We start from the raw sequence: 24352 nt of genomic DNA, 5'->3' as shown, positions 1-24352 counted from the left end.
TATGACACATGGACGCCTGGTTGAGTCTACTAGTACACAGAGCCTGTCAATCAACCAATCAGTGGGATGTAATAAAATCTGCATCTTGCATCCTCCTGGCATTTCTTAGGTGAACATGTGCCCAGAACCAGTGCATCTGAACCCAAGGCAGAACCACTGGTATGCCACTTGGGCATTTTGAACAGGAAGTAACATGCATGTGCCTAGTATGTACTCTACTGATATGATTTGCATATCTGGGACATGCACAGTAAAAAAACTCAGCCTCGAGGGGTACAGAAGGCAGGCTCATTTTTCTGCATTTCCGTTAGTACATGTGGGGCTATACATGTAACAAGCATTTGAAAAAAAAGGTGTCTGCAAAAGTGGCCTTGATTGGAACAACTGGGCACCCACATTGCTGAGATGTTAACTATACAGGAAACTTGGAGTGTCCAAAATGGCTCTTGCGGTGACCCTCTCCTATGCTACAGTCTACGCCAGAATAAAACATGACACCTGTCACACCCCTTCACTTAAATAACTTTGATTTGTTTTGGAATACCGCAAGCATACATGTACATGTACACGTATCAGTATGTGTTACATTGGTATTCTGCCTTCAGATACCGGTACATATCCCTATGCCTCAGATATTAAGAGAACGACGCCGACATGTACACCTCAAAGCAGTCCAGTTTATTGCCTATTTAAAAAATGAATTTTGACATCCTTGAAAAGAGCAATGCCACATACATGTACATACGTGTACATGTAGCACAGATTCACATTAGAAACTTTTTCTACGGGAAACCACTCTTTTTTTTTTCTCGATTAAGTCCGTTTTCACAGCGTTACAAAAATAGTCCTTGTTATTATTTGATGAGGAAATTCCTTGAGAACATTGATATATGAAAACATCTGGATGTTTTGCAAGCTGTGTCCAGTTCTGTGGATACAATTGGGTCTGTTTAAACAAAGAATATAAACTTACTAATTGAAGAAGACCGGGTACATGGGTTTTGTTACATACATGTAGGGACCTACATGTATGTGTTCCTACAAAAATGCTAGACACAGACGTACATGGACATGTCCACTGTACTATCAAAGTACCTCAGTAATGTTGAGATGGGTCATTCTATAAATTCGGGGTCCAAAAGTGTGACATTTTGTGTCCCTCTTACATATACATCTGGCCTTTGTTATTTGACATGGAAATATCACTAGAATTGATTTCAAACCACATGTATCACTCCTTGTGTGGCAGGTAATTTGCATTAAATCATCACTCTTGGAAATTAGAAAATGTGTTCTGAACTTGGAAGAATTCATACTTGTAAGATGTGACAGGGACACGAAAAAAATTGGACCCCCAATTTATAGAATCACCCATGTACCAACACACCATGGGTTTCAGAAATGCTTTCAAGTGCTTTTTCAAAGAAGACTTTCAAGGACTGGTACATGTACATGTGCTCATACCACATGTATACATGTACATTGTATGTCACTGTTTATTTGCTGTTTGGTCTTCTGCCCTTGGCCGTCCTTCATTTGACTTTGTAGGGACTTTGTTCTGTGTGCATACTGGTATTATGTTCAACCAGACCCCACAAAGATAGTATCTTTATTCATGAGAAAACCGGAAAATTCTTTATTTTGATACCATGTGTCAAGTACCGAGTTTGTCTTGACTCTGAATTGGTGAAAAAATGTGAACGGTTACTGTACAGATTTACTGCTGCTATGCAGTCAATCCCAGCTCATTTCATCAGGTTTCGTTGTTTATTTTTTAATCTGTTTTTTTTTAACCTGTGCGGCTGCAACTTTCTATTTCACTACAAGACAAATTTAAGGAATCTTACCATTGATAGAGATGGCTAAAGTTGGAATGCAAGCATGCTTCTGTTTGCAGTCATATTTATAAAATAAATCTCTGTACATGTAATGCCTCATTAAGCGTAGATCAAGTGCCTCAGCATCTAGATAACAAGATAGCAAGCTGACAGGCAGTGTGGCACTAGACAGTAATATCTGTGTGAATGGTGAATCATATGCAATGGAATGTTCTGTTACCAACGTGTTCATGGACAAATTGTTGGGCTGTACATGTACATACATATTCAATATGATATGACGCTCATGTAAATTATACGTACTGCACATGCATGTACTGTGCCCTGTACATGTACCGATACGTGTACATGTACATGGACAACACTTAAAGCACGTCACTGCTGGCACCCTACATGTACTGTAGTTGTGGGGACTGCATGTACATCATGCGCAAGTACACGGACATGTACAGTGTATGCGTATTACTTATAAAAGCAATGATTTGTTAAAAAGCGAGAAGGGACTATCACATGTGTGACATGTTGGGTGTAATAAGACAACCAGCGCAATCGACCCTGCATGAAATTTCAGACGTACATGTACTCCCGTAACTTCTCTCTTCCGGGACTGTCTTCCCCAACTGTGAATTGGAAAGCAAGTGTATTTGTCTGATGGACAGTTTTCGGCTGGTCATACACCGTAGCGAGATCGAGTGATCGTGCAGAGGTTATCTACAATCGTGCAGATCAAAGTGATCGTTCCCAACCCAACAGTTTTACAGAGTGTACGTGCTGGCAGGCCCTCATCACATTTAGGGAACAATTTCTTCTGTTTGGGTAAATTAAGGCCAAGTTCGGGGTAGGGGGACATTTTTCTGCCCTCACAAAGTTTTTGATCCCCACAATATAGATGTAATGATGAGTGTTTATCCCTCCCAACCACAGCATACAGTAAGTACACGAACATACTTCCTATGTGTCATACATTCATATGAACATGAACCATTCTGGATGATGTTGATAACAAATTCATAATGCGTCATCTATTTGCATCATTTGTCATAATTAACCACTAAGCTCGGAGTGCCATACGCTCCATGGTCACATCAGCCATTCCTGCAGAGATGGAGTTTGCTGTACATGTTATGTGCATTATTTCAAGGACATACTTGTACATGTACAGGTTGGTTGCCTGAAACCTGAAACCTACCGGCAAATAGAGCTTCCTTTTTTCTACATGGAATGTAACTTGATCTGCACACACTCTTGTGAGGGAGCCCTCTATAGACAGGATTTGTTCACTTGTATCCCATTATTAACAGTATGTACACCCATACTCATAGTGTGCACATGTACATGTAGATAAGCCTCACTAGTTCACTGAACTGAGCCTTATATTAACATCATCAGCAAACCAGACATAACTTCTCGTGCTGTGCCCCATGTAGCATTGTTCATTATCCCTTAAGCTTCGAGGACCCTCACTGAGGTTGAGATGACTGAAGCAGGAGTGATGTCTTCACTGAGAGTTTCTGCCCTCATTTCTTGATGATGCGTCGATAAATGGACTTTCCTTTGACACCCTGTGAATCACCAAGTGATGGTTCTATAAATAACACCCATGGTGCCATAACCCCCATTGCCGTACTAATTCGTGCATTGTACATTGACATATGACATTTTGTCCACGGAGCAATACACCATTGCAAGTAGATTTGCTTACAATGTCACATCATTTACGCAGTCTTACTCCGGTACAGTGTGTGATCTTCACAAGAATCTGTTTCTATCCAGCTTACAGAACCAAGCATAAACATGCACAGTACACATACTCTTGCCGCAAATGTTATTATTGCTTTGTGTATATTCAGCCGTAACCTACTATTATCGCTCAAAAGTTTGCAGCATGCAACACGCACAGGAAAGGAATGAGACATTATGTACATGTATACTTTGACAAAACAGTGCGGTTGTGACAAGACACAGATCGCTGAATTTATCAGGTGGTGAACTTGAATACCGTCATTTGACATTTTCAGTCTTGGTACTAATACCGTTCACAAACATGCAAGAACACTCATGTATACTGCGGACTCCTTTGTCGTGGGAATGACACATGTGTTGAATAATACCGTACATGTACATGTAGTTACAATGTACTATGGTGACAAACTCGTTATGAGTTTTGTTCCCATAACTTAGGCCCCAATTTCTCCCCCCAAAAATTGTTTTATCAACACAGCTGGCCAGGGCACAAAGTTTGCGCTGTAGACTCTATGAGGCCGGTTCTGTTCCTGCGAAGAGGCACGATGTATACCAATAATTATTCCCCAAGTTGCATTTCTGTTTTTAATTAAGTTTCAAGAGGAAAAACTTGAATTTTTTACCGCCATGATACACGGAAGCTTAACACGCAAGAAGCGCACCACACACCGTCGTACTGTACATGTACACAGCTGCACCAGGCAAAATGACACTAGGCCTGTAATCCCCATATCTACTGGTACCATAACCTACAGGCCTATGCCCTGATCCCCCCAGAGATTTATAATCTCAGTCACCCCTTCCCTACGGTAGTGGTGTCTTACATTACGGTACATGGTGTGAAAGGGGTCATCATCATCCTCAGTGAATCACAAGCCTAAATGTACCCGGAATACTCCTCTTTAAAACTGTTTAAAGTGTTGATGCCTGCAGTGCGTTGGCATCTAGACTGTAAGTTATGTACATGTAAGCGCACACTAGCACTTAACTCATCCTTGCCCGTGGTCTGGTACATTTATTGCAGTGTCTGTGCTTGTACAGTGTACATGTAGGTGCAGGTACCAGACCAAGGTTTCACAGTGAAGGTCAAAATGTCACGAGACCTTTTTTTTTACCACTATGGGAAACTTGGGTTGGTCTTGAGGTGTTACTGGGACTTTCCATTTATGAATGCAGCTTCTGTTGCCCAGTTCATTTTATATTAATATTTAATGTAAGAATTAAGAGAGCTTGTCAAGGGAAGCGACGTCTCCTGGAACCTCCAAGACTCAACTGCAATCTGTCGTGCCAGTTGTCCAGTTTAACCAAACAATTAGATTTCTATCAAAATCAAAAAGTGTGGTTATGGGCTGCCACAGGCTGTCTTAAATTTTCCTTTACGTAGTTTATGTGTGGAGTATACAAATGTCCGTTAACCAAATTAATCATCTCTCTGACGTGGAAGATGTTGTCCTAAATTGGACAAGTTTCGTAGAGGGAGTTCTTAACGTGACGCTGGCCCTGCATGTGGACACCCTCCCTACTGAAAGTTGACCGAGTTTTATTGCACAAAGATACCATGAAATTTAGTACTTTTTTTGTTGTCTGGTGTGGAAAATTCTGCATTGATTGTAATGTGCATTGTTTAAGGTGGCCGTGAATATGTACACACTATTGAAATTTTGCACGGTTTGAATCTACATGTACTGTACGCAGTAAACATCTGATTAAATCTTAGGAATTCACACACGTACTTGTGGTAATGGGAAAGAGTAAATTCATGAAAACATTATTTTAAAATGGCCTTAGCATATAATAGAATTTTATCTACATCTGTGCCCCAAAGGTGCGGTTATATTTTCTAAAGTTTGTAGGATTACTTGTACCGGTACATACATGTACACAAGTTCATGTACATATCATGCATTATTTATGAGAATTTGATAATGTGGTAAGCCACAACTCATGAATAGTCATTAGCCTCCAAGGTGGACATTCTGGGGTCACAGGAAACCACCCAAAAGCTGGTGGAGCCACTGTTGGCTGAGGGTGACCCCATGTTTTCACCCTGACATCATCACCTGTGTTGTCTGCCTTCCATCCTGCCTTCTGGCACCCTTACCTAGCCCTGGTATTTTGTCTACGGCTCTGTTGGTGGTGGTGGCGGTGTGCGGTAGTCACAGTGGTTGTGGTAGCTGCTCCTGAATGACTCCCTGAGTGTTTGAAGTCGGTGGCCTAGAAAATGAAATTCCCGAATTCTCGGAGCGCATACATGAGTGGCGACATTGTGAAGGGGAGGCATGTATTCAGCTGAGATCACTCAGCTGGTCTGTTGGATGGCATTGAAAGAGGATCTGTGGTGTGCTTCGCTTGCCTTCACCCTGAGTCCGCATTATAAGAAAGAACCAGCAAACAAATTCAATTTGTCCAGCTTTGTTATTTAATCCCTTGCCCTGCTGGTTGTGGCCTGCATACATGTAGATGAATACTTATGCATGCTTGTCAGTGTGCAAGAGATAAGGTCGTAATTGTAGGACTTTTCACCGTGGTGGTGGTCGTGCACAGGAGTTGGCCACTCTTCAGTCGGGTTTGTTTCTTCAAGTTGTTGAAAACATTGTGCGCAGGCACAAGCACCCTAACGTAAAGTACAGGTGTTGCCAGCATGAGAAGCAGCAGGCACTCACTGAACAAGTTGCCAGCTGTATGCAGAGGATTTCGTTGAGCCGCCGCCCCACCTGTTTTCATGTGCATGTATTCCCCCCAAATCTAGACTCTCTTTTATGTCAGTGTGGCATCGGTCTTGTGCTGCTGAGTCGAGAATCCAGACAAGCAGAAAGGTGCCCTGGATGAGGGGGAGATGTTTCTCACTTCTTTGTGTTAAGAGGCTTGACTTGAGGGGTGAATAGAGCTTGTGAAAGGGAGAGTTCTCCTCATTCAGATATTCCAAGAATCGGGTCTCAGCACGTGATGCATCAATTGCCTTGGACATAAACACGCTGGACGGACAGGACCGCAGAGGGAGGTACACCCAGTCACTTGCTCCCTTCATGCAAGAAGCCTTTCATTTGAGGAACGATTCGACCAAGATTGTCAAGAGACACCGTGTGTTGTTCTCCTGTCTACAACCAGCCAGTACACGTTTGATGTATTTGTATGAGGCCTGTCTAGCCACCAGTATGTAATTCAGTCATGGATGGAATTCAGTCATCTACAGGTCATGTATACAAGTACACATTTTCTCCTTTTAGACTCAGATCATGGAGCTGTTAAACAGATCCACCTGTGGATATACAAGTAGAGAACACCTGTGCATCATATAGAAGGACCACAGTGACAGAGAGAGGACTACATGTATGGTACATGCGTATATGTACATGTACATGGTTATGAGCTCACTGTTTAAAGTACAGTACAGTAAGGTGGTTCTCCGTGAACATATACAGTACATGTACTGCCAGCTTTGTGTCACAAGGGCAGTGAAAAGTTTCATTACTCCGGGCCTGCTTATCCTCAGCAAACAGGGCGCACAAAAAACCTCAGGAATTCCTGCAGCATTGTTGTGGGGAGTCGCCATCCCTTCCCCAAAACACAGCGGGCGATACCCCTTTGCCCTTCACCCATGAGGAAACTCCTCCGTCTGCATGACTCACTCCAGGGTAATGCCGCCATGAAGTGCTGCCTCTGTTCTTGTTCCACCAGCCCCCTTGACCTCGGGCCAGGGAAGAAAACTTCATTTTTCTTTGCTCGTAAGTTTCACTCTCTGCAGCCGCTGCTCTGCTGCAGAGAAAATGTACACAGTTATGCATCACTTTTCGTTGTACCTTTATTTACATGGGGATGTGCAGTAGTTCCTGTGTGCATGTCTGTCTGCCGTCGTCGGCAGTATCAGAAGGACGTTTGTTTTCTTTGCAACAGAAGATTGTTGAGGTTATTAAGAATCGTTTCTATCTTTCTTTACATCCTTCTTCAATTGTATTTTGCTATTTTTAACGTGTACAATGTATGATGTTGGGCTTTGTGGGTAATTCCAGAAATTTTTTTTTTCGTGTCCCTGTCACATCTGACATGATTTTGTGAGTACAGAACACATTTTCTAATTTCCAAGAGTGATGAATTCATTCAAATTACCTGCCAAACAAATAGTAATAGTTTGAAATCAATTCTGTCGATATTTCCATGTAAAATACATGTAACAAACGTCAGATGTAACACAAAAAAGTCACTTTTCTAAACCCCTAGTTTCTGGAGTTACACCTGTACTGTGGATTAGGGATATTGGTTTTGGCACCGGGACATGTACATGTTCGAGTACGATAATTGTTTCTCGGGAGGAGACGTGTCCATATGGAACAAGTTGTCTTCCTAATCCTTGGTCTGCTGACATTGCTGGATCCACTGTCCATCAACACTCAAACCAGTGCCTTTGTTCAACCTGAAATTAAAGATCGGTTTAATCCTGTTGATTAGGGTGAAAACAGCTTCAGAAAGATGAATCCTGTTTAGAATTCTGTCAGATTCTCTCAGAATGTAAGTCTGACATGTACATGTACGTGCTGTTCAGTGCCGTCTGTTTGGGGTTGGATTTTGCTGGTGCTGTAATATTTGTAGCCCCTGGGGTGATTTATTTGAACCATCTGTGGGTGTGTCCCCGTTCTTTGGGTATCCCATTTTCAAAGAACCAGACATTAAATCATTGCAGGAATCATGCACGGATACATAATATGACACAGTACACGTGTGAGTACTTGATACATGCATCAAACATTTCATTATGGTGACTGTACATACAAAACCGTGAAACCCGATCTTTTGTAGATGGTGCATAATGTGCATACTGTACATGTACATGTACAGTATGCACTACATGATCATGTTCATGTATGGACTTGTGTCTTGATACGGTTTACATGTACGCGTATGGTATGATTTATACTGTGCGTTACATGTACACGCTACATGTATATTATGATTTACGTGCCACATTACGTAAATTCATAGTGCTCATGTACGTGTTGTTTGGTCATTTATTATACCCGGTACATGAAAACCATCCCTGAGCTTTGTAGCTTTTCACGGTGAAGGAGGCAAGTGACGTGCAGGTAAAGAGGTCTTCGATAGCACCATACACCGAGTGGTTCTGATAAGAAACGGAGGGTACTCAACGTTTAGGACAGTATCACCGTCCATCGTCAGCCTTGGGTACTTATGAGAACCATCCATACTCAAAAAGAGAAATCCTCGCATGGTGCTACCGCAAGCCTTTTTTTTACTGAAACCATGGCTGTTACACATTCTAAACAAGGTAACAGATGTTGTAACTTGTGAGGAGATTTGAAAGTCCACAATATAGGAAGGTATAGCCTGACGTGACATCAATTTTTTCAGTTTCAAGTAAATTTTGTTGTTGTTGAAATGGTTATCTGTGTACTAAAATATGTACGCCGTTGTGCACAAGTAAAAGTTTGAGAAAAGTTTTGAGAGTTTTATTGATGTTTCTATATTTTTTTAGGTGCTCCAGCCAAGACCAATGACGAAACATTGGAAGAGAAGGAGAAATTGAAGTACTATGAGCAGGTGCGTGGAGATGTTTAGGAATGACTCGTTAGACCGAGCCATTTCATCGAAACGTTTCAATCAAAGTGAAAATTGGATGAAAATTCAAGTTCAGATTGTACCTATAACAGCCTTTGCTATTTGTTTTTACAAATACATTGTACCTGTATCTTGTTACATTTAGTAGTGAACATTGTCCAGTTGAAAGACAACTTAGACAAGTGTATTAAATACCCCTGAAAGCTAAGTGACACCAGTTTGATTCCCTCCACAGGTTGTACAATCATTGCTAGAGGCAGAGAGGAAACACGAACAGGAATTGAGATCACTATTAACAACGTATTTAAGGCCGTTAGAATCCGCCAATGTGTAAGTCCATCAAAATTCTTAGCACTTCCCCCCTCCCCGTGCTTCGTTTCCTTGCCTGTCTCCTCACCAACCTTTCCTTCTCCCTCTGTCATAAAAAAAAAATGAACTCAGACGTATTTTTGGTCCTTAATTTTGTTGGTTGTTAAAATCTTTTCATGTATTCTGTTTCTGCCTGTGCCATCATTGTTTTCACTGTTTTCACCGCTGTTGCTTACAACCAAAGTTGTATTTCTGTCTCATTTTCAGTAAAATATTCTGTTTTTTAAAATTGCTGGCTGTTGACTTTCATTGCTGGCCTAGACTTTGCCATCTCTAGTATCACTGCTTTTGGTGTATTCACCTGGTTTTTAATTCCTTTGTTGTTGTTATTGCTTTTGTTGCGACAGTTTTGGTTCAAGGTATTTTAGTTCTTTGTACCTGTGCCGAACTTTCAAGTTTGGATTCCATAGAAGTGCACTCACTGTGACCCCAGGGCACACAGAGTACAGTAATTTGGGAATCAGTTGTGGGTTTTGTGTGGGAGATCGTTTCAACATGTGGCACACAGTGCACCTGTGTTTGGCCTAACACTTAACACTGGCCTTGTCCAGGAATATCACTTTTTGCATTCTCAATTTCTGTATCTGACCCCTGAACCTTGACCCTTAGGTCGTATAGTTAATGATCACAGGGGTGCGTAAAAACACAACGTGTCACATCCAGGGGGTAAAAGCCAGATATGGAAAGAGTGGACAAATAAACACCTTGAAAGTTATCAATGTCAAATTTCTTTTTTGTCATGAATCTTAAAAGGAAAAAAAAAAAAATTCCTAAACGGTCTCAAGGAGAGCTTAATGTTATTGTTCTGTGGAGTGCAATCGCAAGCAGGGAACCTTGAACAAAGAACTTGTGTTGATTCACCTGGGGCTCAGAGAAGAGACTTGGGTTGAATTTGTGTTATTCTTTGTCTCTTGTATTCAGTGCTTCTTTGTTCCTTGGGTTTTTCTATCCATTCTTGGCGAGGCGCTACACGTATTTAATCATCAAACACGTTTATTGGTTCAGGTGGAAATGTTGAGAGTTGTTCATTTAGACAAATCATCAAAGGACCTGTGTGGTTTTTCCTTTTTTATTTTGGGGAGAAAACCATTTTTATACTTAAAGTGGACAACTGTATGCACTTCACATGCTGCAAAATCCTCCCGGATTCCTCACTGTGCAGGAAAGCAATGGCAGTTTCTTGTACTCTAACTTGCAGGGGCATCATGTCCCATGTGAAATGGCAGATGAGGGGCAGTTCTGTCCTTAAACCTGACCAACCCCTCAAGATCTTCAGTTGGATTGTGAAAGATCTGGAAGGGTTAAATGATCAGTTAGCAAATAAGGTGAAGCTCACTCTCAAGGGGAAGAATTTCGGAGTCCCATGTCCATCTCTTTAAAGCAAGGGCTGGTCACCAGTTCGCTTGGAGGTCACTCTCCCGGACCCTGTTCTCAAAACAGTATCTGTTTGATGGTTTGTTGACGTTTCAGCTTGTCAGCGAGCGACTTCGCCTTGCTCTGTGGCAACATCGAAGAGTTGTTAAGCTTTCAGCAATCCCTCCTGGCGTCGTTAGAAGAGACTGCCAAGTGAGTACAGACTAATTAGTCCAGAATTCGGATTCCGAAAATAAGCACGGTTGCCAATAAGTGTTGTTAATTAATGTCAACTGTAATTGTACAAGTGTGCACATTTGTAATTGTCCTGCCTTCATCATTTTAGACATGAAGGCCTACAACGTAAGCGTATCTGTCATCTTCTAGCTGCAGGTCTGCTTAGAAAAGGAAAAAAAACAAACAAATAGCATAAACTCTTTCCATAGTTATAGTTTCTGGTTTTAATTACGATTGAAACGTGTCGGTTGTAATCATTACGTTTGCCGTAATCTACAGGCTACAGTGTTCTTGGTATGACCTGAAAAAACTTGGCTAAAACTGAAAGTCATGCTTCCATAAGATCAACAGCACGTAAACTTCCAAGAAGAAAATAGAGCATTGTCATCGTATGTGTAAGGTACCTAGTGCACAGGAAAGATGCACCGGTAGGTATGCCACACACAGAGTGTAGGAAGCTAAGACATTGGCTAGGTGCCAGACCAGTGAGTAAGATCTTGTATATTGAGCGGAACCAGTCTAATCAGGGTCTGTTGTGGTACATTGCAGTATGTAGTTGGCATAATTCCACACCGGTTCGTTGTTGCAACCCCCGGAGGACAAGATACCAATCTAGAACAGGGCTCTGCCAAAATGGCGAGGTTTTGGCCTATACTGAACTTCGGAAATCTCCAGAGCACAAAACGTTCTTAGACCAGAAAAATGAGTCTTGACTAAGTTCTTGTTACTCTGAAGGAAATTGACTTTTTGGATTAGAAGGTCCAGTGTATTTTAGTTGTGTCGTACCTTTCAAGGCTGTCTGCTGAAAAGCTAAAATAATATTGATGTTGTGTTAAATGTACACACCTGTTCAGTTCAACGAACTCATTGATAAATAGCAGTTTTTATTGTCAGCGATTAGTCATCCAAGTCTGGTTGCCACATCCTTAAGATCACGTTTACCCGTTACATTTCATTGGGAAGTGCAGTCACCACATCAGTGGTCGTGTTTATACCACAGGACTGGTGTACTTGTAGTTACCTTCTCCCTCTTCCTGAAAAAAAAAAAATGCTGCCGGAAACCTCAAAACGCCCACACCTAAAAGTTCCCCCGCTTTGCAGATCGGGATAATTTATAGGCCCATGTACACGTACGGTACTTACACAGGCCCTCTCTGTTACGAATGTGTACACTGTGATGTTGGGAAGTTTCGATAAATTGAACAGGGAGATTTAGGACCTTTGACCTATTGAAACGGTCGGTAGACTTTACACTTTACACACATGGATGTACATGTACATACTACAAAATACATGTTCAGTATCATGTGCGCATTGTATGTAAGTGTAACTTTTGTGTCAGTCTTTACAAAATTCTAAAACGGAAAGGCAAACATTGTCTCATTTTGCTGTTTAAACAGCAGCGGTACGTGCCGTTTTTATAAAGTGCAACTTTTATCCCGAGGGCATTTAGGGATACAAACAGAGAATGTACATAGATCCACTTCTAAAGGCAGTTCTGCAGAATTGGATGGACTCAACGAGATCACGAGGGATAGCAGCGTTGTGCGTTGTATTTAATAAAAAATGAGGTTATACCAGTATGTGGGTGATTCTATAAATTAGAGGTCCAATTTGGGGACATTATGGTGTTCTGTTACGGGTGAAACCATTCAGCTTTTCTGGATGGAACTAATATTAGTACTGTTCACATTCTGTAGATCAAACAGGATTACATTGTTTATGACCTGTACAATATAAAGTTCAATCTGCACAATGTTTGATAATGTGGTTACAATTTTACATGAAGAAAAGTTGGATGGCTTCACGTGTAACAGGACACCAAACTGTCCCCAAGTTGGACCCCTAATTTCTAGATTCCCCCGTGTACACATGTGCAAATACTATTCCAAAGGATCAAAGGTCAGGCATTTTCACCCTCGCTTCCTTCTCTGCAGAGTCCAAACCCAGTCTTTCTTGGTTTTAATTAATGGGGTACCGTACTTTAAAACCGCGTTTCCATTTTTTTTTCACATGTTTTATTTTGGCCAGCACAATGCTTCACAGGGATCACTTCTTAAAAGCAACTTGTCATGTACTGTACGCTTTCAGTGCACAAATGTTAAAGGGAATCTGCTTTTGTGCTTCCGTAAATTGAATACTTCCACTGGTACGGTATGGGGAACAATCAAACAATATGGATCATTCACAATACAGTGCACCACCAAGTGGTTGCCGGGGAACGGACATTTTCTTCCCAGTGCATTGTGGGAAATGGCCGACATTCTATTAGCTGCCTGTGTGCAGGGGGCTTGAATTTTTCCTGATGTGCATCCAGGTAGATTAGTAAATGTGTTTCAAGTATCGGTTCTGATTGATTCTTTATTCTGTCCCCTGCATAGAATGCAATGATCTATCAAAAAAATTCCTTCGGTTGTCTGCTGATGTACACTCGAGTACAAATTACTGCAAGTCGGTCATGTTTTTAGTCCATTGTGAACTTGACAAATTGCCTCTCCTTGGCCACCTCTTGGTGGCGCTCTTAATTGTGAATGTCCTGTATTCCCCGTCACGTACCGGAACAGTGATGATATATTAATGCAGCATGCACCATGAGCAAGGATCACACTGGCTGCTAGCCGTCTTTAGTCCGCTGGATCCCGAGAGCGCCCACGTCGCGGAGCCCCTTTAAGCCTTGTTATCTGCCCAGCACATGTCCAGGAAGCACATCCAAGCACCCCTGCTTCCTCCGGCCTTCCTGAGCATGGTGCACCCCCGCTGCTCACTCACCCTGTACATCGTCCACATCCTGTTCCCTTTTAGGGTCATGCCACTCTCCACCCCCTCCCCCACCAGAGTTTGATTTATTTTTTGTCAAAATGTTGTACCTGTTAGTCGTGTTTCACTTAAGGTATTAAGGGGGCAGGCCATTTGTGGGTTTATTGGCTGTATGATTCCTCGAATTGACAGAATCCTCTGGACCCTGCATAATCCTCCACAATGCATTGCTACTACTGACACATTGGTGACCAGATCCCACAAAATGAGTGTTAAGGCCATGTTTTTGGTAGTTCTACTTTAGTTTGCATGCAAATAGAGCAAATTGAGTTCTTTGTTTGGATGTGTCTTCCATGTTGGCATCCTGATGAAAAATGGACAATGTGACAATGACAGCCGTGTGGAATTGACTGATCCATTAAGCCCTGTACCCGGACATGCGTGCATAAAAGTCTGACATGCGTAATGCACGTATGATGCGTGTGGCTGAAACATGTAGTGTGGAACTGAAAAAGACCAGGTGCTGAATGCCCATGTGCGAAGTGGGCTGAACTTTCTGGATTATTCTATTGGGCCTTAGCTCTGATTTTTAGACTGTTTTGTATATCAAGGATTAAAAACAAAAAAAGTTTGTAAAAAAATTGTAGGCTAAATAATACATGTCTTTTTGTAGCATCTTTGTTAAAACATGGTTTACTCAGCATCCAGTTTAGTTACGCACTGCCTAGGACATGTTTATGTGTGCGTCTAGAACAGTTGGACTCATGTAAGAGGAACTTCTTGAGTTTTATTGTTTTGGGAAGGATATGACAGTTTAGAAAATGAATTGTGACAAAGTGAAATTACAAATTCATTTGAACTAAATATGAACAGTGCATGTCACGTGCCTACAACAAAATAAAATCGTGAAGCTTTGTGCCAATGAAACAGACCTTGTTGATATCAGGGGCATTTTTTATGTATATATTTATTTATTTCTATTAAATTTTTTTCAATTGGGTTTGAACATCCAGCGTAGGTAGGGCCGGGAAGCTCAGTTGGTAGAGCACCGGTATGATATTCCGTAGGTCGCAGGTTCTGATCCCCCTCCAGTCAATTTCTTTGTCCATCTTTATATTCAGGTTAGAACATCGGCAGAAGAGAGTTGGTGCTTGTCTCATGAGGGCAGCAACGCAGTACAAATCACTCTACTCGGCCTACTGTGCCAACCACCCCAAGGCTGTCCATGTATTACAAGAGCACGGGTAAGTCACATATATACAGAGGTTCTGCAGTACACTCTGGGATGTCATTACAGGTCACTATGGGCTTGTGTCCATGAGCAAGACAGTTGACCACAATTGTCTCACTTATCCAAGGACCAAATGGGTCTTCACAAAGGTAGTATTGGTCTTCTATTTGTCAGATCTGGTTGTAAATAAATATGAAACCTGTAAAACCTAAGCTTTCTACTTGTTCCTTTTTCTGCAGTGAAGAACTGGGAAAATTTATGGAGAGTAAAGGAGCCCCCAGCCCTGGAATCATGTTGTTAACAGTCAGTCTGAGCAATCCCTTCAGAAGGTTAGACAACTTCATCACCTCTTTCCAGGAGCTGGAGAGACACATATTAGTAAGTGACCACTCGGTAGAACCCTTGATTTCCTTTTGTCCCCACTTACTTACAAGTGGATGGCTGCAGTTTGAGTGACTTTTCTAGTGTCTGCACAAGACAGTCCTAGACTGAAGGTCATCAAACATTTCACTTTCCTTTTTGGGTCTTGTTTGGCTCTGTCCAAATCAAGTGGCTGTGACTATGAGTAACACACATCAGTGTTGTAATAGTTGATTCCTTTTTCCATACTGGTACTTGTACTCATACTCATGGGAAAATACTCATACTCGGTGAAATATTTGCCTCGTACTCCTACTCGCCCTCATGGCATACATGTATTACTTGTACTCATACTAATGGAAAATACTCATTTTGGTGAAATATTTGCCTCGTACTCCTACTCGCCCTCATGGCATACATGTATTACTTGTACTCATACTGATGGAAAATACTCATACTCGAACTCATGGCAAAATACTCATACTCAGTGAAATATTTGCCTAGCACTCCTACTCATCCTCATGGCATACACGTAGTACTTGTACTCATACTCACGGAGAATACTCGTGCTCATGGAAATTATCTATCTGATGTGCCTCATCACAGCCTTGGTTCAGCTAAGCTTCAGTGCCCACAATTCACAGTGCTTCCTAGCGAGATTCTTGTACAGAAGGTGGGACTGCCTGTTCCACCCTTCTTGTTGGGGTGGTTAGCATTTTAAATCCGTCTCTGTCTAGCTCTGTGAAGACATTAGTATCACGTCACTGACCTGTGGTCACCTAGGGAGGATGTGTCAATCAAGGTCATTGTGTGGAATCTAATCGGATGATCCGTTAATTTAGTATTAACAGTGCGTTGAATAGTGACAGGTGGGACCTGGTCCTTCAAATCCAACCAAGGTCAGCAGGTCATAGATTTTTCTGAGCCAGCACTTTTAAATAAAGTTAACTCTGTATGAGGGAAGCAGAGGTATTGCAACTTACGTTTTGAAACTGCGTCTTTTTTTCTTATTATGAACAGAATACACATCCAGACAGAATAGAGATTCAGACCTGTGTGTCGGTGTACAGAGATATTAAGGTGAGCGAAACATGCCAGTTTACCTAGTAGAAATAAATCAACAGCTTGGCCACTCCGAAGTTCCTCCCAATTCCCTGATTGAACTTAACACAGAAAGGATTTCCTAAGCAAAAACAGGTTCCCACAAAATGTCATGTGGTTCATATTGCTTTTGACTGGTTCCCTTCTAACATCTGCTTAGATCGTGAATCTGCTTAGCAGTATATTTTGTTGTGCAGCTCGATGGAATGGAGCCAATGTGAGAACCAGGCCCAAGTAATGACATCACTGAGTAAAACCTTCCACTGTAAAAAAAAAAAAAGAGGTCATGTTGAAATGTGTCGTCTTAATTGCCATAGTGAATGATGCCTCCGGCTTTCTCCGCAGACTTAGTCACCAAGTGCTCGGATGACAAAGTTCTTTTGTCGTTTTGCCCCCCCTCCCTATTCTCTCTTGCAGAACCATTGTTTAAGAGTCAGGAAATTAAAGGAGGCAGAGTTCGAGATCATGACGGGCACAATACAAGGCTGGGAGGGAGATGTGAGTCAACCCGTTAAAGCTGTGGTTATTTCTAGACGACTGACCTGCCCCATAAATAGACCGACTATTGTTAGACTGCCCCGATTCTCTTTTCTTCTTTTTTTTTCCTGTCTGATGTGGACGGATATCCAAAGCTACGTTTCCACTGAAAAGGGGAAAGTTTGAGACCGAATCATATCTGATGGGTCATTTACTCATCGAGATTGAAAATTGACCAAATCTTAGAGATTTATGGAGTTGACATATTGGAGAAGTCTGGCGCATATATGTTCAAATCTGTAGCCATGCTTGAAGAGGAAATGAGGTGTTTCGGTGAAGCCCGAAATAAAAATTCAGCTCTCTCAAGTACATGCTGGTATCATTTGTTGGTAAAGGAAACATCCAAAAAACCTGTCTATCTTGATATCAGTTTATTCATAAATTGATGTATCACCAAGAGTGCTTATTTCTATGATGCACCTTAAGGGACTAAGCAGTAAGAAATGGTGTGTCTGTAACAGCTGCAGTATGTAGTGAAATATTTTGCAGGAATCCACTCTTGAAAAGCATGTTGGTCTTAAATTGTACACAGTATATGGGATGTGGTGTAAAGCTTCATATGATGCGGTGATATTTGCCTTAACCCTAACACCAAAGTGTCATTTACTACCGGTAGGCCCGGGACCAAATCCGTCAAAATCCAACACTCCCTGTGCAGTCCACATTGCTGTTGCAACGTCTACCACTGATGTGGTGGTCTTTGTTCGTGGACCTATAGAGGTTTTGCATGGCAGCCATCTTTCTGGTAACTGCTTTTGTTACAGAGGGATAGCACAAAAGGTCTCCTCATGTGTATCTCTTTGGAATAAAAGCTCTTACCAGAAAAATGGCTGCCATGCAGGACCTCTATTATGCATGGCTTACATGATGTCATCAGTACTGTTGCCATGGAGAAATGCACCTGAATGTCCTTGCAGTGCTTCGGGCCTCCTGGGGCCAATTTCATAGAGCTGCTTAAGCAAAAAATTTGTTTTGAGCATAAAAACCTTGCTTGACAAATCAGGTTACCAGCTAAAACGCCTTGTGATGTATATTTTGGAATGTATTTACCTGTCTTTTGGTTAGCTTGACAGTCACATAGAGTTTGAGCTGGTACCCTTTGTTTATTAAGCAAGGTTTTTTCATGCTTAAGCAAATTCTGCGCTTTAGCAGCTCTATGAAATGGGCCCCAGCTGGACTAAGTCCAACAAAATCTCCCTGAAATAGGAAATGGACTTTGATGGATTGAGGGTGGTGGAAGTTGATTGGTTGTTTTTTTAATACTTCCATTTCTGATGATCGCGTAGGCTATTGATACGTACGGGGAGGTCATCAAATTCATCAACGCTGCTATCATGGTCGACGGCATCAAGAAGGAACGCTTCCTCCTCCTGTTCCCCTCCTGCCTGTTGGTATTGTCTGCTACGACTGCTATGAGTGGCTACATCTTCCAGGTAAGTGGAATATTCCATTAGTTGTAGGGTTAACCTGTTGCAGACAGTATCATTTCTTGTTTGACAAAAAAAAAAGAATTTTGGAAGAGGCAAGATACAGTGGTTCACTTTCAAAAAAATACAGGAAATCGACACAAATATTGCTTCTTTAGAGCTATTTGAGTAAAGTTTGGAACACTCTGTCAAGGTGGCACCACAGAATTAGATCTCTGGAATATGCTGCGAGCAGCAGTCAAGTTCAACACCTAGTCTACCGGCACAGCCATCCTAGACACATTGTCTGTCTGTGCACAATGAATTAGGGATTCAGCGTGTACATGTCAGCTGGCAAGACTCAGGACACCGAATGGTTCAACCCATCAGCTGTCCCAACTAACAAAGTTTGTCAGATCTGGTGTACATATCCTCTGGCGCCAACTGGATTTAGGGGTTGAGACGCTTTAACAGTGAATGGGTGACTGCAAAATCAAACAGACATTCAGAGTGAAACACTTGACAGTGGAAACGTTCGTTTCCCGTCTGCTTCTAGTATAAGATTCCACTCGCTGGCATCAAGACAAGTCGGCAGCCAGACACCAACCCCAACTACGTGGCCTTTGACCTGAGCGGTGGATCGGCTGAGAAGCAGACCATCGTCTGTGGGAGTCTGATGGATCGGGAGGACCTGTTGGACACGATAGACGAGCTGCAGAACAAGGATAGACCACCCACCACGCCCCTCACCCCTCTCCCTCCGATATCGCCCGCGATGCTACCGCAGTCGCCCACGATGGCAACTCAAGGAAAGAATGAGGTAAGCAAGAGATTGGAGTGAGACGTTCTGATGTTGGTGAAACTCCACCAGAATCAAATGTCAGGCCCTCAAACTTTTTTGTTTTTATATTTCAAGTCTTCTTGTCTGTAACCAGTTTACAGTTTAAACAGCATTTTTTGCATTGGACTTGGAAAGTTGTGAAAGTATTAGAAACTTGGTGGAGACGATTCAGAAAAACAAAAAGAACCGACCGCATGGGACTTGAACCTCCAACATCTCGACTACTGCACACAGTGCTTTGTTTAGTTAACATAGCTGTAGTGTACAGCGTCCAGTCTGGCCATATTGTTCAGGGAATTCTTTTCAGTTTCCTCTCGCGTGCTGTTCACTTAGCGAAGTTCATCAAAGAATGGGGCAGTGGTTTGCTGCATCATGTAGGTTTTACTCAGATCCACGTCTCTTCCCCAGCCCATGTCCAGGAGAGAGAGGAACAGCTCCTCCACCAGCCCGACGCGGACCAACCCCTCGGCCACCGCGGCCTTCACCAAGCACAAGCCCAAGTCCATCAGTTGCTTGCGGCCCGGCGCCCCGGTCAGTCCTATCACCGTCTGGGCCCTGAAGGAGGGGCAGGCCAAGAGCCCCAAGAACAAGAAAAAAGTGCTGCACGGCAGCCGCAAGAAAGGTCAGACCTCAGGTTTATTCAGTTCCCTCATGGCATAGGCTCCTGGATTCCAGGATAGTTAGTCCCCAAAATGGTCCTTCGTTCTTGCATTTTGACTGTCATAGGTCAGCTGATGCAGATACAGTCTAATGTGTGACCCTAGTGGTTCAACGATTTCACTGGTTTTGACACGATTTCATGCCAAGGAACCAATGCTAAATGATCCAGTTTTTAAGTCCAGGCCCATCATTCAATGAACACTTTTTAAATCTGATACTCGGGAGCTTTGGGTTCTGCTAGTGCCACGCCTGTGCCTCCATCATTAGCTTTAACGCCATTTGGCACAAAGTTGGCACACGCAGATGCTGATTATAAATGCGATAACCCCTGACCGTTGCGGCTTCTTTCAGCAGCCGAGAAGAGCAAGACCCTCCCCATGGACAGCTCGTCCCTGAAAGGGATGGACAGCCAGGCGCTGGAGGAGGACAGTCGCATCTTGAAGGTGATCGAGGCGTATTGCACCAGCGTGGGCTCCCGCAACACCATCAACTCAGGTAAGGGCCGGAAGGGAAGGGGGAAGGGTCTACCATTTGGACATAAGGAGGGGGGCGGGAAAGTGTCCGTCTTGTTTTGTCATTCAGAAGATAATCCTTAATCATGCCCTGGATTCTAGACTCTCTGCATGTCTTCATCGATGGTCAGGTAAGGTGGAGGGGATGTGGTCTTGTAGTCATCTAGCCAGCGTTCTAGCGTGCTGTCAAATTTCGCCGAGGACGGAGGCATGTATTCGTGATTCTTGCTCAGTAAACTGGTTCGTAAGCTGCACATTGGCAGTAGGTCTTTCCGATCAGTGGCGTTGGATCTCAGGAAGCTGCTTGATTGATGCAACAAACCCTGCAGCAGTCTGAATCTTCATCTCGTATCATTACACCGACCTTGGCAATAAGAGCATTCCTTCAGAGTTTGATACGAGACGGGCGGGGACATTTCCAAGATGGACTGAAGTCAAGTTATTCACAGCACGCATATCTCTTCAGTAGCAGCCAGTAGGATCTACAAAACCGGCTTTTTTAACAACATTCATTTTTGTCGTAGCCTGAGCGATCAGCAGCGTCTGTTATATTTTATCACTAAATTTGCTAAAACAAAATGCTGTTTTCAAGATATAACGATTTCTGTTAGACTGCCAGGGCAGTCAGGCTTTCACCCTAAAAATAGAGATTAGTAGCACTGCCTTCAAATAAAGCATTCTGTTCAAAGATGCAAACCTGCAGTTTTGTCAACCGAAGTGAACAGTGTTACATCAGCTAGCGTCAAAACATGGTGTAGTCTTTGACCTAATTGTGCAATGTGAGAGAGTTGTGTGGAGAGAAATGTGCACAGCTTGCCGTGAAAGAAGGTGAAACATGAGGTTACGTCGTGTGGCAATAGGTCCTCAGACGGGTGTGTTTATCTGAGGTGCGACCGAGGATAAGGGGTCACATCAAATCATATGTATGTGTCAAACTTGCACAGTATAAGCCCGTGTAATAAATAGCTTGCTTCGCATGTGATGTTTCAAATTGAAGTGAGAGAGAGGGAGAATTACAATAGGCCACGTCATCATATTGAAATCCCTTGTTCGTTTAGTAAAAAATAGTTGAAAAGACAGGTAACGGTATTATTAAAACACCAGAAGTGGTGTGTAACAAGTTGGCCATATCTGCCCGTACATCAGTGATGTTATTTCAAGCAAATCTTTAATCCCTTTAAGAAGCAAGATGTGTAGTCCATTTGCCAACTGCTAAAAGTCAATTTGTTCATCTCTGGGCACTTTGAATTTTGGGATTCTTTCAAATCGGATACCTATGGATATAGCTGATGGGCGTAATTGTGTGAAGGTGCAGTTAAGTTTAGACAGATTGTTTAATTGTATTACATTCATTCCAGATATGCATGTAGAATCAGTGATTTTTTAAAAATAAATTACATACAGCCGTAGAAGGGTCATGATTGGTAAGGAAATCCTACTTGTCTCCTTTTTCTTTACGCTTAAATACCGTATGTATGTATCATGTCATGCAGAAATCTGCTTTGTTTTGTTTCATTTTCTTTTCGTTTTCACTTGTTATTATTTTCCTTTTTTTTTTTTTTGGTGGCGCATACTTGCACTACGAATCTCTCTCCATACTGACAGCAGAAACAGTTCATTAAACTTCTTGGCTTGGCTAATAGCGAAGAAAAATGCTCTGCCCTGCTGAAATGGGTATCTCGCTTGGTTTTCCATTTTGTACCGTAGTCCAAAGCTTTCCTTTCTTGCATTTTTTTCCTTTTTGTGTTTTGGTTTCGTTTGGGGGTTTTAGTTTGCTCTTGTTTTGAAAATCTCGTGGAAAAAAAGGAAACAGTGAACAGCGTGTAGTGATGATGGGCTTGGTTGGTTTGGTTTTAACCAATCAGTGAACACATATCTATGCATTCCTACGTGATTTTTTAACTGTTAGCCTTGTGCTATGGCGGGTAATACTTTCTTATTCCTTTTATCAGTGAAGGCTCATACCTAGATTTGTATTTCAAAGATGATTTCGTACCAAAAGGTTTTGACTGATTAGCGTGACAGGATCGGCTCTTTTAATCTTCAGACATGGTGTTAAAGCTTTCTTGCAAAATGGAATTCTTCAAGTGAGCAGTTTGTAATTGCATTTTGCCATATTCAGAGTACTGTTCAAAGTAAAAGGTTTTTTTGCTATTTTGCTTCAAAATTCAGGGCCTGTCCTCAATTTTAAAGGTATTATACAGCCAGGGTATAGAATTGGTGAGTGGTCTCCTTTCAAAATGGTAAACAAGAAATTATGTCTGCTTGTTGGAAGTGCTTCCAAATAACCCATATCTTGGCTTCTATTGAAAAAGGTTCCATCGATGTTCCCATCCTGTCCTTGGGTTAGACTGAAAAGCCTTTGTGACGTTAAACTTCAGAGAAGGGAAAAAAATCCCAAAAGTTGTCCAATCCTCTACCCTGCCATATTTACTTCTCCACTTTCAAATCTCCCCCCTCTCCCTGTTTTTTTTTGCCCCCTCCCCCAATTTTTGAAGCAATTGCTGACCTGTTCCTTGGTCTTGAATCCTGTCTTCTCTTGACTTGCTGCAGTGCCGGTAGAACCCGCGCCCCACGTCTTTTTGGCCGAGGAAGAGAAGATAATTCACGAGGAGACCAAAGGAAACGAGACTATAGTCGAAGAAAAGTGAGTGCTTTCAAGACCTCATCCAAAAAAAAAAAATACAAAACCAAAGTTCCCGTCCAGAGTCCAGCCATTCAGTTTCCTATATCCTCCAAATTTGGCTTTTTCAGTTTGTAGATGTTCCAACAAGCGTTTCCGTGTTTGGAAGAATTCTTGGCGACAAGCATTGCATTTTCTGAGCTTTTGCTATTAACTTTCTTCTTCTTTTTTTTTCTCTCTGTTAAACAATAAAATGGTGGATTGCCGTGTGCCCACATCATCGGTGTATGAAGTAACCATTTTTGCGTGCATCTGTTGTCATGGGGTTGATGCAGTTGTTGCTATCTCGCTCTTTTGCACTGTAGGTTGTATTCATAATTCTCTGTGAGTCAGTCATTTTGTTTGTCTTGATGCCACATCAAATTTGTAACAATTTGGCTTTTTGGCTTGAGCTCTGACAATTGCCATTGAAGGGCTGTTGTGAGTGACCATCCGCAACCATAGCCTAAAATGACCAGTCTGGACACAGCCTAAAGTACAGATTTATGCCAGGCACAATGAAACAATTGTCAGTATAGTCTGATGCCGTTACGTTCGTGCCCACTGCCTCATCATCTCTTTTTTAAGTCTTCTGGAAACCAAACAAAGATGGCTACTGTTTGAATGTTCCAGCTGTGAACGTACATTTCTCTGTGCATGGTCAAAGTCTCTCTTGACTATTTCTACTTCAGAACCTGAAAGAAAACGTTTTGGCTCAGTCCGTAGAGAAGGCAAAATGTATCGATCTTTTGCAGGTAGTTCAGTTCCATTTACAGTGGTCCAACTGTCCAATACTCATCAAATCTAACCAACCAGTCTGCTGTGCTTTTTAGCTACTAACATCTGAAAATATAAAATTATTCCGAAGAGCACCTCTTCTCTTAGGGATGTTATGATGATTGCAAGTCCCCAACCTGCAAGTTAATTGAGGCCTACTGATGCTAGGAAGTTGATTGGTGTAAAATACACTCTTCAGTTTTTGTACTTCTGAGCCAGTTAACGTTAAAAATCAGTGGAATCAAAGGACAAACGAAGCACATTCTCTTGATTTTGAGATTACTCAATACAGTACATGTAGCTTAAGGAAAAAATGTAATTGTTTTTTATTTCAAAGTACGGAGTACTCTGTCAGCTGACCCTTTCACCATTTAGTCTTGAAGTATCTCTTTTAACA

General features: G+C 42.1%; 1 protein-coding gene across 4 annotated transcripts in view; it reads left to right on the top strand.

Annotated features, from left to right (window-relative positions):
* LOC110980969 (rho guanine nucleotide exchange factor 7-like) overlaps positions 1-24352 on the top strand; it is a 35137-nt gene that overhangs the window by 4617 nt on the left and 6168 nt on the right. Inside the window, exons 1-13 of one of the 4 annotated variants that reach the window (XM_022238068.2) lie at positions 5676-7306; positions 9070-9134; positions 9388-9482; positions 10992-11087; positions 14990-15112; positions 15339-15477; positions 16480-16539; positions 16978-17058; positions 18384-18530; positions 19060-19323; positions 19753-19966; positions 20356-20499; positions 23070-23163. In XM_022238068.2, the coding sequence (XP_022093760.2) occupies positions 7180-7306; positions 9070-9134; positions 9388-9482; positions 10992-11087; positions 14990-15112; positions 15339-15477; positions 16480-16539; positions 16978-17058; positions 18384-18530; positions 19060-19323; positions 19753-19966; positions 20356-20499; positions 23070-23163 (1649 nt within the window). In that variant the 5' untranslated portion in view covers positions 5676-7179. Of the gene's footprint in view, positions 1-5675; positions 7307-9069; positions 9135-9387; positions 9483-10991; positions 11088-14989; positions 15113-15338; positions 15478-16479; positions 16540-16977; positions 17059-18383; positions 18531-19059; positions 19324-19752; positions 19967-20355; positions 20500-23069; positions 23164-24352 lie in introns of those variants that run through there. The other 3 variants (XM_087146012.1, XM_022238070.2, XM_087146013.1) reach the window with 3 other exon arrangements.

This window comes from Acanthaster planci, linkage group LG14 (genome assembly GCF_054643075.1).
Source record: "Acanthaster planci isolate LZ-2023a linkage group LG14, COTS_SCS, whole genome shotgun sequence".
NCBI classification, from domain to species: domain Eukaryota; kingdom Metazoa; phylum Echinodermata; class Asteroidea; order Valvatida; family Acanthasteridae; genus Acanthaster; species Acanthaster planci.
Note: the sequence above shows the minus strand (reverse complement) of the source record. Positions and strands in the feature narration are given on the sequence as shown.